Below are 17936 nucleotides of genomic sequence, written 5' to 3' on the forward strand. Positions count from 1 at the left end.
TGCTGATTGGTTGAACAGGAACGTATCGCTCGAAGTCTGAACGCAAGTGAAGGCTTAAAATGCATTGCCGTCTCGGTTGCGTTTGAGGTTACGTCGCCTCACTCCCCGCCTGTAGGAGTATTTTAATGAAACGAAAATTGTACCGATTTTCCTCCTTAAAGTATTCAAAACCACATTGGCCTCCATCCCTCACGGTTTTCTTTGGTCCAACGTACTTGCTTAATCCGACTGCAACACTCTGGCGTGCACTGCTATGATGAGAACAGAACATGAACGTACAAGCCAGGAAAGATTAGCTATCCGTGCCGTCTTTGACTCGACTTGGAGAAAATCTGAAAAATCAACCTGTCTGTTCAACTTGAACACCTGATCAGCGATTTAGAACACGGAGGTAAAGAAAATCTTCACAGTACATCCTCACACGTTCACAGACACGTGGACAAAGAAGTGTAAAGCCTATACGTCCGTGTTCGCGTATTTACGAACATACAAGGTCATCGTGTTCAAGTCGCGGGGTAAAGTTTCCCTCATGAGGAACAGCTCGTCATCTTTCCGATTTTATCCACCACGACAGACGAGTCATACAACCTCAGTTCGGAAAAAGTTGGGACAGTATGGAAAAACGCTGATAAAAACAATGAGGAATAATTTTGTAAATGTCCTTTGAGTTGTATTTAAAGGAAAAACGTATAAAGATGAGGTTTTTGATGTTTTGTCTAATCAACTATGCAGTTTTTTGAAGGTAAACGTTTATTTTGAAATTGATGCATGGAACATGTTCCACGAAAAGCTGGGACAGGGGCGGTTTAGGACTAATAGCGATGTGAGAAGTTGAAATAAGAAGTTGATGTGAAACAGGTGAGACAATCGTCTAATCATAGTATATAAGGAGCCTCTGAAAAAGGCATGGTCCATCAAGAGCAAGGACGGGTCGAGGCTCGGCGATCTGCCAACAGATGCGTCGGAGAATAATCCAACACTTTGAGAGGAACGTTCCCCAAAGACAAATCGGTAGGATTTTGGGAATCTCTACAGTTCAACTTCTACAGCGCACATTATAATTAAAAGATTAAAGGAATCCGGTCAGATCTCGGCGCGTAAAGGGCGAGGCCGAAAACCACTTCTGAGTGCGCGTGATCTCCGATCCGTCAGACGTCACTGTCTTAAAAACCGTCATGAGTCTGTAACGGAGATCCTGACATGGGCTCGGGAATACTTTGGTAAAGCTTTGTCGGTCGACACCATCCGCCGCCGCATCCACATATGCAAGTTAAGGCTTTACTATGCAAAGCAGAAGCCGTACGTCAACACTGTCCAGAAGCTCCGCCCACTTCTGTGGGCTCGATCTCGGCTAAACTCAGCCAACCGGTGTCTTCGGCGCCCAAACGCTTAATAAATGTTATTAAAAGAAAAGATGATGTTACACAGTGGAAAGCAGTCGACCGTCCCAACTCTTTTGGAGTGTGTTGCAGTCATTTTGCCGTGTTGCAGTCAGTTCACAAAGTTAAGCATGAAATAACGTGTTAATAATGTGTTTTCAATATAGTGCAGGGTGAACTGAATTTTCAAATGATTCTGTTTGTTTGTTTATTTCTGTTACCTTTTTCATATTGTAAGGAAAAGGCTCACCTGATTTAAGTCTCACAATAAACAGATTCTAAATAAATAAATAAATAAATCCTAATCATGCAGGTGAGTATCAAATAGATGGAGCCTACTGTGCCACACCCACTGCCTTTCTACAGCTGTGACTACACACGGTGTGTGTGTGTGTGTCTTCGAGTACGCTGGAATTAGTGTGTCGGTCAGCGGTTGTATGACTGAACAGGTCACAGGTTAGAATTCAGGATGGGAGGCACAGGAAATTAGGGCGGCAAAGGAAATTAAGGCGTACAATCCGGTCCAGACAGGAATTTAATGGGCGGAGTCGCTACCAAAGCAGGAAGTGGCCGATTAGTGGACGATAAGGATTCGGAGACAGGTGTACGACCGGCACGAAGGTAAAAGGGACGATCTAAATTTTGGAATATGTTTTTTTTTTTGCGAGTGTTTTGTCTCCGAGTTCAACATTAGCTGCATTATTAATGTTCAAAGCTCTTAGAGAGGAGGTTAGTTCACTGCAGTCTATTAAAGATTCATCTGTGTGGGAAGAGAGTCTCTCGGTTCGTTCTGTTCGGGTGCAGAGATGATCAGTGTTTTGCATTCTGAAGTGATCATGACTAGGCCCTACTATTCATACCGAGAGCTCCGAAGCATCCTTCTCTGAAGTAACGCCAGAGCTGGTGTTCTACGGTCACATAATGACAAACACTTCGATAAACAAGAACGAGTATCACGATTAAGTCATGAACACGGCTAAAGTATTTACTGTTTTCGACCCCTCGCCAAGGCAATACGGGAGACACCTGAAAAGTTCGCTTTTCTACATTTTCAGAGAAAGCAGACGGAGCGATTAAAATCCGCCCCACAGAACAAGCACGGGAGAGGAAAAGATGCAGGATGTGAATGCTGTGCTGCTGACATTGTTGGTGCACTTTGTCCTGAGCTTCAGTCTTCAGTGAGCGAGAGTAGAGCCAAAGGTGGGATTGTGGTCTCTTTGGCCAGTAAAAGATTGAAGTAGCTGTGTATCATTAAGTAGACGTTCACACCAGATCTTTTCCTTGCTAGGCACAGTTCGGGGGGAAAAAATTCTTTTTTTCTCTCTCTCTCTCTCACACACAAAGATTTTCTTTTTCATGTTCATGAAAAACCTGAATATGTTGCCAGCAAATATATTTAGGATCTGCTATTCACTGATTTTGATTGACACCAATCAGCCATAACGTTAACACCACCTGCCTAATATCGTGTAGGTCCCCCTCGTGCCGCCGAAACTGCTCTGACCCGTCGAGGCGTGGACTTCACAAGACCTCTGAAGGTCTGCTGCGGTACGTGTCACCAAGGCGTCAGCAACAGAACCTTTAAGTCCTGTACGTTGAGAGTCGGGGCCTCCGTGGATCGGACTCGTTTGTTCAGAACATCCCTGAAATCTGAGGAATTTGGTGGCCAAGTCAACACCTTGAACACTCTGTCATGTTCCTCAAACCATTCCTGAACCGTTTTTGCAGTGTGGCAGGGCGCGTTAACCTGCTGAAAGAGACGATTAGGGAATACCGTTGCCATGTAGGGGTGTACTTTGTCTACAAGAGTGTTTACGTAACTGGTGTGTGTGTCAAAGTAACTTCCACATGAACGCCAGGACCTAGTGTTTTCCAGCAGAACGTTGCGCAGAACATCACACTGCCAGCGAAGGCTTGCTTTCTTCTCATAGTGCATCCTGGCTCCATCTTTTTCCCCAACGTGCATCAATGCACCTTGGCCATGAATCTGTCGCCGGTTCACGGCTTGCCATTCCTTGAACCACTTTTGCTAGGTAGTAACCACTGCATAATGGGAACACCCCACAAGACCTGCCATTTTGGAGATGCTCTGTCCCAGTGGTCTAGCCATCATTGTAACGAGATAATCAATGTTCTTCACTTCACCTGTCAGTGGTTTTAGCTGTTTAAGTTATGTTCTAGCTGATCGGTGTTTATTCTCGTCTGTTGCCGCAGCGATTTATTATTTTTTTTTCACTCTGCATAAAATCTGCTCATAGAATCTCCGGAGCAAAGTGTCCATGGGTTTTTCCATTTGAAAATGACCTTCCCTTCGATTAAACCACTTCAGATTGGAGCACTACAAATGGGTGCCATGGGCAGAGTGCCCCCTGTAAGGTTCATAGACCACAGCATCGAGTTTAGAAACGTTTGTGTGACGTGCTCTAACCAGTGGGAAAAGGAAACAGGTGGACCATCTGACAACGTAAACAAAAAGTCTTTTCTAGTCATGTTTTTTAAAAAAAGTTTTATTTTTTTATTTTTTAAAGAAATGTAAAGTACCGATTGCTTGTTTTCTGGTAATGAAATCCTGCTAGTTTCCTGACAGTATCGTCAATCGATTTCGGACTATTTTGAAAAAGTGCTCTGACACAGATTGTCCGCGGGAGCCGGTCGGTAATGGGCTGGATCAGATCGATAGGAAAGAGCTCCTGTTTTGCTCCGTTTCGTTTTTTTAAAATGTGCTTCACATGAACGCTGTCTTTGCATTAGCCCTGCCCCTGCTCTTGGAAGATTACACACCCCAAAGCACCCTCTATAAAACATTCCTGATGCGGCCGGATGTCGGATATACTGGGATATTCGACGTGAGACTGATGGCCGTGTCTGTGGCTGCAGGTTGTTTTTCGATTTATGGACCGTAACCTCATGGAACCTATGGACCGTAACGATTTTTATTTATTTATTTATTTCCAGCTTGCAAGTGTTCGAGGTTTGCACGCAACTTAAAGAGTCTCAAGCTGGCTGAATCAGGCAATCACATAGATAAGATAAGATAAGATAAGATAATACTTTATTAATCCCCAGACGGAAACATTTGGGTGTCACGGCAGCAGCAAGACAGGTGAAGGAAATAGAGCTAGTAAAGGAGGAAAAGACGGGGATATATAAAGAATACAGTAGGTGCGTGTATAAATATATATCAACATAAGAGCAAAGAGATTCAATTGACGCATTAGATTTGCAATTTTTCTAGCGTAGTTTAGCAGCCGAACTCAAAAATAGTGCTTCCCATTGTTCCAGGGCGTATTGAAAAGAAGGATGGGAATGATGTGATGAAATGTCACTCCACAGCGTAATAAAAACTCCACGATTACATCGTTATAATGCACAAGCCTATCGTGTAGCTGTATTTTATATATATATATATATATATATATATATATATATATATATATATATATATATATATATATATATATATATATATATATGTGTGTATGTAAGTGTGTGTGTTTTCTCTTATGTATAAGCGTAGTTTCAACCTCATTTTAGTCACAATATGATTTCCGCTTTTACCCATAAGGCATTGTTCTGGGCACACTCAGGACGGAAGGGCAGAGCCCCTCAGGCTAACAATGGATTTCACACTAAAATGCACAAATGCGTGCGCGCACACACACACACACACACGACATATGATAACACATAGATGCAGTTTCCTGCTAAGCCATTACACACCCCAGAATTTTTTTTTTGTAGGTCCAGATATACTTTTACAGGTTCACTCTCATCATACAGACACACACGTGCACACTGAGTCAGATCCCGTTTCTGGTCACTGGTGGCTTAACAGCTGCAACTGCCTGTAAATTCAGTATTGTTCAGTCCCTCTCCTAAACACACACACACACACACACACACACACACAGGATAGTAAAACTGTAAGACAAACATTGTTTACTGTGTATTTTACGTAAACGGGCAGATAACACCCTGGTCACAAGGCTGATCTGTGTCATGTCTTAGGTCATATGTTGTCAAGAGTCCAGTCGTAGAGCAGTATCATGCCACCCTTACTGTAAATATCGTCATCCTGGCTGTCAGTGTACCGTACGATATGACGGCTTATGTCACTTTATACTCGAGCTTTACCTCTTAATGAGATACTTCCACGCAGACCCCATAAGAAATATCCCATAAACTACATCACATCGCATAAGAGGTCATGTTAATGACGACAAAGTGTCAGACCTAACCCTTTACAATTAAAGTTAGTAGTGGTGATCCTTAGATAGCGATTAAATCCGCCGTTTTTTTTTTGTTCGTTTTTTTTTGTGTTTTACTTGCTCTGTAAACGCACCACTTTGAGATCAGACCAGTGAAAACGACAGCCGCGTAGAGAATGGATTTTGAACCGTTCTGACCTCATGAGAAAGATCTCTCGAGCCACATGGTTCGTCATGATATCTGTTATACGGTATGACTAGAGCACCACTGGTGATGATGATGCTTAACATGTGGTATGTGAGAGATCACGTCCAGTGAAGCGTCCCAAAAATAAAGGCAAGTAGAAGGAGAGTGACGGACGACGCGGAGACCGAGACGTGCCGCGTTATTTTCTGATCTTGCGAGGCATCAGTGAGAATTCGTGACGCGTCTGGCTTTCGAGTCTGCGTCTAGGAGCCGCAGAAGTACGGTTATGTCTCAGAGTATCGCACGCGGTTCTTGCCACTTTTTGTGACACCGTAATGTGTCACACACACACACACACACTCACTCACTCACTCACTCAAGATTGCTCCATGAAATCACAATTATGATAAAGATCTTGCAGCCGAGTTTGTTTGTGTTTGTCTTATGGGAACGTCCTTGTCTGTGTAGTGATGCTTATCATTTGTGTGTGTGTGTGTGTGAGTTTCCCTTTAATTCACAGAAGGAAGTGGTACCCATTTCTCTGTGGTGGTGTGACCTCTCTCTCTCTCTCGCTCTCTCACTCTGTGTGTGTGTGTGTGTGTGTGTGTGTGTGTGTGTGTGTGTGAGAGAGTGAGAAAAGGAGGGAGGCGGGGCGTCTGAGTGATTACCACATTTCCTTTTCATGAATGGTGGTCTAATTCAGCATAGCGTGAACTTCCTGTCAGAGATGCACTTTTGTCTCGGGTTTTCAGCGAACGTCTGAAAAGCGGTCAAAATATAATAAGTGGTCGTGTGTTATGACTACACAAAGATCGTAAAAAAAAAAAGAGAGAATTTTTTGCTTAGTATTGAAATGAGAATGATTACATGATTTGAAATGAGTTTGAAACCCCACAGTCATTTTAGTTGAATATTTCATTCACATGTACGTTTATATGCTAAATCAGAGTACGATAAGGCTCTGAAAGGAAGTAAGCCACTCCATTATGCAGGCAAATATTTAAAACGTGCTAAAGTATACAAACCTGTCAGTAAACACCATCGGTAACCGACTGGCAAACTTTATTTTACCGATGCTCACTGTTGCTGTACGTCATATGTAATTGAAGATTAATTAAAGCCTTATACAATGTCATCGCCTGCAGTACGTCTGTTTCAACCGTTCTCACGTTTTCTCTTCTTTTCCCCAAACCTTTCCAGGTGTTGCAGGAGAGATTTTCATTTCCACACACACACACACACACACACACTGTTGTCTTTACATCATTCCGTTCTTCAGCTTTTTCTTTGTCCGTCGCTCCTCTCATTCCTCTCTCTGCTGTTTTGTCGTGTTTTCAGACTCTCAGAGGTCTCATATCTCGACGTTCACCATGAAGCTGATGGATAAGTTCCACTCGCCCAAGATCAAGCGCACTCCGTCCAAGAAGGGCAAACAGAGCGCTCCCGAGCCGTCCGTCAAGAGCACAGAGAAGCCTGTTAACAAGGTCATAAACGCTACACAATCTCTGCGCAAACTGCGCAAGCCTATCACAAATTCTACACAGTCTCTGCAAACTCTATACAAGTCTGTACAAATTCTACACAAACTCTACACAAGCTGTACACACGTCTGTACAAATTCTACACACTCTCTGCAAACTCTACAGAAACTGTGCGCAAACTCTAAATAAATTTTATATGACCTACGCAAACTGCACAAACCCTATACAAACCACCAAAACTAATTCCCATTCCAAACAAATCGATTCTTCATACTCGACACAAACCCACCTCCGCTTATAGCAGTTCTCTCACAATAACAGCAGTCCGTCTGGTCGACTCCTCGGGGACAGATAAGGGGGAAACATTTGGAGCCGCAGGCTGTCCGTGACGATAAAATGAAGAAATCAATAATGGACTAAATGATGTTCTGTATGGATCCGAGCACCATAACCGTGTCAGTGTATCCATGTGTCTTTTAAAACTAAAACGTCTGTCCTAAATACTGTATAACCCTTGGCGCTGTATGCCTCAACATGCCGTAGCATGAATTACATACACGGCTCTCGGAACCCGGTCCGGATATTCGTTTGACAGCAAGTGAAGACGGGAGACTAGAGGAAATGTTTATCTAATGTTTCGCATGATGAGATTATTATGTATAGAATAAAAGACCACTAGATGTATTTATCTAGAAACATTTATTAATTTACAGTTTTTTGGCTAATTCTATTGGCAAATAATTTGTCTTCTTTCTAGAAATAAATGTTTGACATAAGCGAAATTATCTGCCAATACAGGAAGAGAATTTCAAGCTTGAAATGAGAGAGATATATATATATATATGAGCGTGAGAGAAATATGTTTAATAGTCATATTTGTTTCAAACAAAAATGAAATGGTGAATATTGCCTATATTGATGATATTTTTACTTGCTAAGCTCTGGCTTTTTGCAGTTCCGTTGTTTCTATGGCATGTCTACCCTTAAGCTAAGTAACATTAATGTAGGCCTCAGGGAAAAGATCTGGAGCTGATCTGGTTTTCAATTAGGTTCTGTATCATAATGACACCCAGTGTTCACTCCAGGAACTACATTTATTTATTTATTTGTTTATTTGTTTATTTTTTATTAACAGCCATTTTTGGATGCAGTTATGCTTGAAAATCCAGTCAGAGATTTGTCGTAATATATGGACTTGTTTCAATTCAATTATCTTTGATTTTAAAATGATTTTAAAGCGGTTGTTCGTTTGTGCAGAAGGTGAGCCGACTGGAGGAGCAGGAGAAGGAGGTGGTGAGTGCGCTGAGATACTTTAAGACCATCGTGGACAAGATGTCGGTGGACACCAAAGTGCTCCAGATGCTGCCTGGCTCTGCTAGCAAAGTCCTAGAGGCCATTCTGCCCCTCATGCAAGTGGAGGCAAGGATCCAGCACAGGTGAGAGTGTGTGTGTGTGTGTGAATGGGGGTTGTGCGTGTATTTTTAGGCATGCATTGCTGTTTCCATGAATGATGCACTGTTATACTTGAATCTCGAGTCTGAAGGAATTAGAGAAGGGGTAAAACACACACACACACACACACACACACACACACACACAAACCTCTTTGTAAGGTATTTCCATTCACGTGTATATCGTAGACTTCGTGTCAGGTCGAACCAGTGAGGTCATTCTCCTTTTACCTCTCTCAACAGCAAGGTGTTTCTACCCACAGAACTGTCGCTCACTGGATGTTTTTTGTTTTTCACATCCCTCTGTGTAAACTCTATAGACTGTTACGTGTGAGATCAACAGTTTCTGAAATACACACACCAGTGTGCGTGGCACTACCACCGAGATCACCTTTTCCCCCTCGTCGTATTGTTTGATGTGAACTTGAACCGAAGCGCTTAACCTGTGTCTGCATGATTTCGTTCTCTGAGCTGCTGCCACATGATTGGCTGATTGGATAATTGCATGAATAATCAGGTGTTCCTAATAAAGTGGTCGGTCCGAGTATAGCGAGGTAATGCCACTGTCTTATTGTTTATTACGGTGCATGGGTGGTGATATCTCAATGTTTATCTCCTTCCCCCAGCTCTGCCGTGTCATCCTGTCATAATCGTGTTTATCAGAGTCTGGCGAATCTCATTCGCTGGGCCGACCAAGTGATGCTGGAGGGCATCGACCTAGATGACAAAGAAACGGTGGCGACCGTTACTGCGGTGATAAAGGCCGTGCTGGATGGGGTAAAGGTATGGGCTTTCGTTTCTGTCTGTTTTAACCGTTTCTGGTTACATTTGACTATTAAATGTTACATATGGGAAGGACTTGTGTAATAGGGTACACCAAGCAAAATATAAACCTGTGTGGGTGTTTTACAGGAGTTGGTAAAACTCACCATAGAAAAACACGAGCAGCCATCCCCGACGTCGCCTAGCAAGCCAGCGCTCCCTGTGGCCAAAGCAGAGAGGTAAGGCTCGGAATTGTTTATCTCCATGTTTGTGAACCAGACGTTAATCACAACAACTCCTTAACTTTCCAGGAGTTGAAATCCTTATAGATAGAGCTTCTTCACCTGTCTTTCTCTGCATTGCTTCTGCATGTCTGCCTCTCACTCGTACAGCATGTGTGAACTGCCCCTAACTGAGCGGGAAAAGGAGATCCTCAGCAAGACCACGCCCACGGATAGCTTGAGGAACATCTCAGAAGAGGAAGTAGCGCCGCCCAAACCTCCTCTACCAGGGATGAAGTTAGCAGAGCACAGGTGAGAGAGAGTGTGTGTGTTAGTGTGTGTGTGTGTGTTAGCTATTCTAACAATAAAGTGTAATAAAGTTGAAACAGTGTTAAAGGTTTCTACGTTAAACAAAACAAAACAAAACAAAAAAACCCATCTTATTTCTCTCTATTTCCTGTGCAGCTTCCAGAATGAGGTAATGGTATTAGTATGTGATCTCTAGGATAGAAGTCTAGGATAGGACCCTCCGAATAAAGTGCTGTAGTGTGTTCCAAGGAGTGAGTCACGTAATGTCCATAAGACTCCTCTGTGGCACATGTGGAAAATAAATCTTGTGGGGTTTTTTTTTTTTTTTTTTTTGTTACATATTGCTGTGACTACAAAATAGTCTCTATATTAAGGTCATATGTCTTATTATAAAGCATAGTATTGCATGTTAATTTTTTTTAAATATAAGAATTAATATGAACACTCTTTTAGTATCACCGAGTCATTTTTTTCATCACATCGATACTCTATAGACTATGCAAAGCTGCTGTTTGCAGTCTAATAAAAACAACAGACCGGATACAACAACAAAAAAAACACATTCTCGCCCGGAATAATTACTCATTTGTTTATTATTAAAGCCCAAACTTTTATAATACCCACCAAGCCTGAAAATGAACTGCTTACATGGCCCCTGAACTTGGCAGTTCACATGCGCACGTAAACGTGTAATCCAAACCAAATGTACACGCAAACAAGGAGCGCCGTTTAGTGTCTGCGTTACCATAACAACAAAGACCCCACGAGTCCTGAGAGCGTCAGAGTGTAACGGCGTTAGTTCAGCGTGTTAGCGGAGTGTTCGATCGCCCGACTCGTTTCGACAAGTCGTAAATTGTCATTCCCTGTAAAGCTTGCTCCAGATATCCTTATTAAAGATAAAGTCAGGTGACCGTATTTGTCTGCGTCATCGTGCTTCAGGATATGATTCTTGCAATTTAAAGGATTCTCCACCTTTTTTTTCTTTTTTTTTTTTTTAAATTGGATAGGATATAAATTAGAATTGGCACAGGTTGGTATATGGTTTTATTTGAGTTGTTGGGATACTTCTGCAAGGCACTGTAGATGCTATCATTTGACTTGTCACTTATTCATCTGTATCGTGGTGTTAAAAGTTTAAGATTGCAAGAGAGCCTCTGTAAGTGTGTGTGATTTTCAAACCGCACTGCAGGAGAGCAAAGAGATAAGCGGTTCTGAAACAGACATGAGAGAGAGGGACGTCTGTAATGAGTAGACAGCTGCATATGACTTGAGTTTGTCCAGTTTAATGGTGTGTGCGCGTGTGTTTAGCTCAGTGTATGTGATGATTTGTGCTTATGTCCCTCTTTCTCACCGTCTTCCCTAATCCGTCTTGTCATCATGTATTATCTTTTATTGTCTTTCTGTCCTCTGCCTACAACCCTTTTTCTTTCCCTATGTGCTATGGACTCCTTTCTTCACCCTGCTCATCTCTCTGCGTCCCTCCGTCATCGTCCCACTGCATCGCCAGGAGCAGGATGCAGTCGTGCTTCAGTCCTGTGGTGACGGAAATGTATGTCAGCCAGTAGTGTGCTCGGGGTGCATTATGAGATCACACGGCCTTGGCCTCCTGACTGGACGGAAGCCGTAATGTGCATGTGATTACATGGCAGTGTGGCAAATTGTACATTGGACCACCTAGAAAAAGCTTGTTTGTCGTGGATTTGCATGATCAACCCTTCTTGTGCCTTCTTGACGGTCTGTGTTCAGCTCCCTTGTGTCCCTGGTTATCTGGCTGAGCCAGTAAGGCATGTTAGATTGTCAAAGAAGTATTTGGGGAAACCGCCTTACTAATTGAACATCGGTCCTCTGCCCTTGCTAACTTTTGCTTGTGTGCTTGATGGTCAAGTCATTTGACTTTATTACATGGTCGAATTGCTAACACACTCATGAATTTTTGTTTCTCAGCCCACCTGCTCTGCCTCCAAAGAAGCGCCAGTCCGCCTCCTCGCCCACCCGCATAGCCGTGGTAGCGCCCATGAGTAGAGCAAACTGTGGCCTCAACCTGCAGCATGGAGCTCTCAAACAGGTACGAACTCCTTTACGTTGACCTTGACCTTTCAATTTCAACCTCTCAACCGCTTAACTTGTTGCCTTGTGGCGTGACCTTTACTGTCCCCCTAACCCCCTCCCCCTCCAGCAGAAAGTTTGACCATTCCTGCCCACTCCAGCAGAACGTTTGACTAATCCCACCCACTCCAGCAGAACGTTTGACTAATCCCACCCACTCCAGCAGAACGTTTGACTAATCCCACCCACTCCAGCAGAACGTTTGTCTACTCAGTCTGTCACTTGGTATTTTTAAAGAAGTATGCACCAAATTGTGACCGTTTGACTTTCAAAACAATATGCCTTCTTAACCTTGCCTTGATCTGTTTAAGTCCTGTCCTTGACTTCTTGTTTATGCATTTCACTCAGCTCCTGTCGGCTAGTACTCTATTTGTCCCTGGCCTAAATAGTGGGTTGTTGTTGTTGTTGTTTGTCATTGCCATGGTAGCAGCAGCAGGAGTACGAGGTAGAACTACTACAGAGGCGCTTCTCCGGCGGCAGCCAATCGTACGGCGGGGATTCACCTCGCCTCTCGCCCTGCAGCATTATGGGGAAACTGAGCAAATCAGACGAGCAGCTTTCCTCACTGGAGAGGGACAGCGGCCAATGCTCACGCAACACTAGCTGTGAGACACTCGGTACATGCACACACACAAGCATACACACTCGCTAGTTTATTGTTGACTCCGGTGTTTAATTAAAAAAAAAAAAACTACTAACTTAATAATTTGAAGGACGTGGCAACTGTTAACTCTCCCTCCATCTCTCTCTCTCTCTCCCCTTCTCTCTTTCCCTCTGCTTGTCTCTTTTTAGATAACACAGACGGATACGACCCTGACTACGACTTCCTCCATCAGGACCTCTCGGTGTCCGAGCCGTTGCCATTTCCCACGGTTCCCAGCAGCTCTCTGAGCCCGCTCCCAGAATGCCTCAGTGAGACCCCCGTGACTTCTCCTGGCCCACCACAACCCCGCTTCAGTGCCCCTGTAGCCCCACTCAATGCTGTGGGAGCATCCAACGGAGAACGACCCCCTGCACTTCCACAGAAAAAGAGGCGCTCCGCTCCCATCCTGTCAACCTGCCAGCTCTACGAATTCCGTCCCTCTGATGAAGACACGCCCACTTCGTTGGTCACACCCACTATGACCAACGGCACTGAACTGTCATCCCCGAGCGACAGCCCTCCACCTCTGCCGGAAAAGAAGAGCAGAACGAGTAAGAGCTAGTGCATTCTAAAGTGTGCGTGCGTGTGTGCTTAGTAAAAAGCAACAACCCTGCTCCACATGTGGGTTGTGAAATGTGTGTGGTCCTGATTTAATGTGTATTTTCTGACGTATGTGTGTGTAGTCCTCCAGTATATGCAGTTTGTGGAGGATTACTCAGAACCACAGCCATCCGTCTTCTATCAGACTCCTCAGAGCGAGAGAATCTACGAACAACGCAGAAACAAACGATTCCAAGAAGTTTATGGGTCCAATGACAGCTATGAGACTCCGCCCCCTCCGGCCTTGCCACCCAAACAGCGGCAGCTGGTATGCATATACACAATCTCTTGCACACGTGCACACACACACACACACTCGGACATAAGAACAATGAGTCCGATTTTAGGATAGTACTAGCACATATCTACAGTTGTACAAGGTTTATTATTATGTGCAGTATAATATGGACGTGGACCAGATTATGAATCCATTTCTGCAGCTTGCAGTTGCATATCTTTTCAACCACTAAACGTTTTAACATTTATGCTATTAGCATGGAGCCGTCTCGTCCACCAACGTGCACTCAGGTTTTTGTGGTAAGATAGTTTTCTCTCCGCCTGCAATGCACCTCTGAATGCAGTTCTCTGTCCGGTTTGGCCCAGGTTGCTTATTCCTTTAAACTGCTAAATCCATCGGGTACCGTACCCGGAAGCCGATCTCCCAGACCAGGTCGAATGCCGTAGGTCATTCAGAGGTCACTGATTAATGTTTAAAGAAGGGCAGAGCATATCGTCTTGGGATGATTTTGAAAGTGGGCCGAATGTTTTCAGGCTGTTTGAGGGAAAGCAGATTTGTCTAGGCTTTAAGTAAAAGAGTCGATTTGAAGGAAGGGATTATCGTGTAATCAGGTTTTGTGAGTTTCTAATGCAAAAGAAGTGATTGGGTTTAGCATCAAGTGCATCGCCGTGTGAAATCGTCACCTTATGTATTTTACACTGGTGGAGTTGGATAAAGGCAGCTTTACTTTGCTAGACCGCTATCTCACGACCAGTTAACACATGCCGCTCCACGCGACGCTCTCTCGCACACCGTTCACTCGTCATCACTTATTAACTCTGTGTTCTTCCTTCCTGCTTTCTTTCTGGATCTCTGTCTCTACCTTTCTTTGCTCTTTTTGTTCCATTTATGTCTGTTCTTTTAACCGGCTCTCTTTTCTCTTGTTTAGTGGCGATAGCTTGTTTACTTCTCTTATTCCTTCTTTCTTTTCTTCCCCTCCGTCTCGGTTTCTCTTTTGTCTAGGCATCTCACTCTTCCTCTCCCTCCTCCTCTTCCTCCTCCTCTCTTTCGCTCCTCCCTCCCTCCACTGGTGTTCCAGAGGAGACGGAGTCTTCTATTGGCCTCAGCCTGTCTGTGTCTAACTCCTTCCTTAGTGGCCACGCCTCTTTAACCACACCCACGGTGAGTGACGACCAGGGCCGTTTATTTGTAACACACAGCATCCAAAAAAAAAATTTTGTTTTGTTTTTTCTACAGTGTGTAGATGTATTGTGCGATATTATTATTATTATTATTATTATTATTATTATTATTATTATTATTATTACTATTATATTTTGTTGAACATCGTCGCTCTGGACGTGTACGGGTTTTTTTTTGTTTCTTGAAACTCGTATTCTTGGTCACGTCTCACTTCAGCGGCTCCTTTTCTTCCTTTCAAAAAGTTTCGGTTCTGCACAGGAATTCTGTTTTAATTATTTCCAAATGCATATATAGTTTTAAATGTATGTATATTTTTTTATACCACAGCGCATTGATTTTTTGTCATCTCGTCTTTGCCTGTTAATAATGTGAATTAATTTGTCTTTATCTACATCTGTTGTTTGGAGGTGAATCTGTTTTAGCCAGACTAAGCCCTGCTTTCAGATGTCTAGATGACTGGTTCAGTCTCGGAGTACACACGATGGGTGTTAATGGGTTGCGGGGCAGAAATGTCTGAAACAGCTGCCCACATCAGTGATTTGGCCAGGAACAACACAATAGGGAATTGTATTCATTTAACTTCATCTCCAATTGCAATGTGGGAGCAGCTTTGCTTTTTAAATCGAGTAGACTGTAAAGAGTTTTATCGAGCGGGTAGACGGAGATTAATGTCATTTTTGTTTCGTCGTATTACGGTAGTGTGCACCGAGATAACCGTTTAAAAAACGGTCTAGACATGAAAACATGGTGCTTTGGCTAGCATTTGGGGATTTATTATTATTTATGATTGTTATTGGTGCCACGACTACTAGAGCAGCATGCCTATTTTAAAAAGTGCACACACATTACATCATTTTTGGGTGGGGGGCTTAATTTCAGCAAGCTTAGAAATTGGAGAGGTTCAGATCATGCGGAGCATGCACCAGCATCAGAGCAAAGAGATATACTGCTGAAATTACACACCCAATGACGAGCTTTTAGTGAGCCTTTTTTTTTTCTCTCTCTCTCTGTGAGACTGTGTGTGATGTGAGGTTATTTAAAGTGGCATTATTTAACGAGAAAGTTGACTGTAATGATGAGGAAGTGTGGTGGGGGGTGGGGGGGCTAGAGAAGGACAGAACTAGGCAATGAGAACTAGCGTACTCAAGCACTAGACCATATGTTGTGTGTTTGTGCACATGTGAAGGAAGATCACAGTTCAGGTCAGAGATTGACCTGTGTGTGCGTGTGTGAGAAACATAACCCCCTGTCTTCACTCACTCTCGCCCCCCCCCACCAATTCAATCCCCCCCGGGTGTGTGTGTGTGTGTGTGGAATGCGGAATTCTTCTGACTGAATAAAACAGGGGGATGCTTGGTTCCTGCTCTCCAAGGGAAACATGTTGAGCCGTGTGTGCGAAAGCAGGCATAGTAGGAATGTTCTTCCTGGCGTTTTCGACGAGTTACTGCAGGTTGCTTCTGTCCCTATCCACTGACCGTAATCTCTCTAATCCAGCACGCACACATCCATACAAAGGAGCCGATTTGTCCTTTAACAGGAGCTGGGTTTCAGATTCCTCTTGGTTTCAGTGCTGTCTGTGGCACTGGGTCCCTAAGATGCCTTATTTTTCATCGGTTTTCTGTTGACTCTTTCGCTTGGTGCTTTTCTCTTCGAGCAGGTTAAAATCTACACTAAAAACACACGGTTGGCGTTGTGCACATGTGTAAATCTGTTTACTGGTGATGTGCAAGTAGAAAACAAGATTGTGGCGAGTGCAGCTTGATAAAACACATTTTAATATACACACACAGTAAAAGTCATAAAATTGTCCTGTTTGCTCCACCTGCTGGTCAGTTGTGGTATTGATCATCTAAGTTTCATCACAGTTGCATTGTGCGTTCAGTGTGTGTCTAATGGTTTACCTTTTTCCCCCCTTCCTAACAGAGTGAGAGTGCAAACGATGAAGGTGTAGAAGGAGAAGGAGAGTATGTGAACCTGTACTCTACCTCACAGGCTAATGGAGATGGCACACACCACTCAGTGAGTAATTGTGTTCGAGCGTGTGTGTGTGGGCTCCCAAGTGAGCAAAATAAGCCTGGGTGGGGGAGAGAGCATTACTGTCGTCCCCGTCGATCAGATTGACCTGCGAGCTTGTGTATGTATGGGCAGATATCGCTTTCCTGAGAGTGTGTTCAGTTGCCAGTTTTTTTTCCTTTTCTACAGGACGCACTCACACACTGTGATGTAATTCACGACTCCACTGCGCACATACCACTGCCACAGGAAGGAAGCAAGGAAGCGTTAGTCAAAGAGAGGTATGAGCCGCTACCGTTATCGCTCGTTATACGTTTTTGCAGTTATAGGTTGTTTATTTTTTCCTACCATGGCTGTGCGCCACACGAGTAAATGGGAAATAACTACAGGCAGGAACTGATGTTGTGAGAGTAGAGGACTGGGGTAAAGTCAGACAGCCCACATCATAGAGCTGGTCTGAGAAGGCCGACCGATCAATCGGTTTTGCCGATTAATCCGCACCGATAATCGATTGCTCGAACTATCAGTTATTGGCAAAAATCCACACGATTAGTTTTTTCCCCGCTGTCATTATACAGCACGAGAGCGACCTCTAGGGGCGAAATAAAAACCATCACTGACATTATTTGACGTGGGGTTTTTTAATATAAATTTTGGATGTCTCTATTTTTATTTGTTATTTGGACTGTTACTTTTTTGGTACAGTTTGGATGTATATCTTTTATTTACTTTATTACTTATTAATAGTTAGTATATATTAAAACGTAGCCTATTTCTATTTCATTTAGACAAGTACAGGACATTTTCATGGTACAGTCAGTACTGTTTATTTTTGTAATAATGTTCATCAGTATTTTACTTTGAGTGTCATGTATGAATTTGAAAATCTACAGGTGATTTAATCGGTTGTCGGCAGGTACAAAATGGAGAAGTGCTGCTTGTTTTTCTGCTCTTGTGTCAATTGCTACTGTTACCGGAATCACAGATCCAAAAACTTACTCTGTTCGTGAAGCGTGTACATTTCATTCTACATATTAATTATTAATAATAGTAATTAATCATTCATAGTCCAGGCTGGAAAAAAATATGTATTTAATAAATTGTAGGACCGTTTTTTTTTTTTTGTCTAGCAGTAATAACATCCATAGAACTTTTC

At 43.2% G+C, this 17936-nt stretch overlaps 1 protein-coding gene across 6 annotated transcripts in view; it reads left to right on the plus strand.

Moving 5' to 3' along the window:
- rapgef1b (Rap guanine nucleotide exchange factor (GEF) 1b) overlaps nt 1–17936 on the plus strand; it is a 33350-nt gene that overhangs the window by 8480 nt on the left and 6934 nt on the right. For 4 of the 6 annotated variants that reach the window (XM_053649328.1, XM_053649329.1, XM_053649334.1 and 1 more), the window contains exons 2-12: nt 7113–7258; nt 8513–8691; nt 9333–9489; nt 9619–9707; nt 9861–10001; nt 11943–12063; nt 12532–12721; nt 12897–13298; nt 13431–13615; nt 16691–16786; nt 16970–17061. In XM_053649328.1, coding sequence (XP_053505303.1) covers nt 7113–7258; nt 8513–8691; nt 9333–9489; nt 9619–9707; nt 9861–10001; nt 11943–12063; nt 12532–12721; nt 12897–13298; nt 13431–13615; nt 16691–16786; nt 16970–17061 — 1798 coding nt within the window. The remainder of the gene's footprint in view (nt 1–7112; nt 7259–8512; nt 8692–9332; nt 9490–9618; nt 9708–9860; nt 10002–11942; nt 12064–12531; nt 12722–12896; nt 13299–13430; nt 13616–16690; nt 16787–16969; nt 17062–17936) is intronic. The other 2 variants (XM_053649331.1, XM_053649330.1) reach the window with 2 other exon arrangements.

Source organism: Ictalurus furcatus, chromosome 18, assembly GCF_023375685.1.
Source record: "Ictalurus furcatus strain D&B chromosome 18, Billie_1.0, whole genome shotgun sequence".
Lineage (NCBI taxonomy): Eukaryota > Metazoa > Chordata > Actinopteri > Siluriformes > Ictaluridae > Ictalurus > Ictalurus furcatus.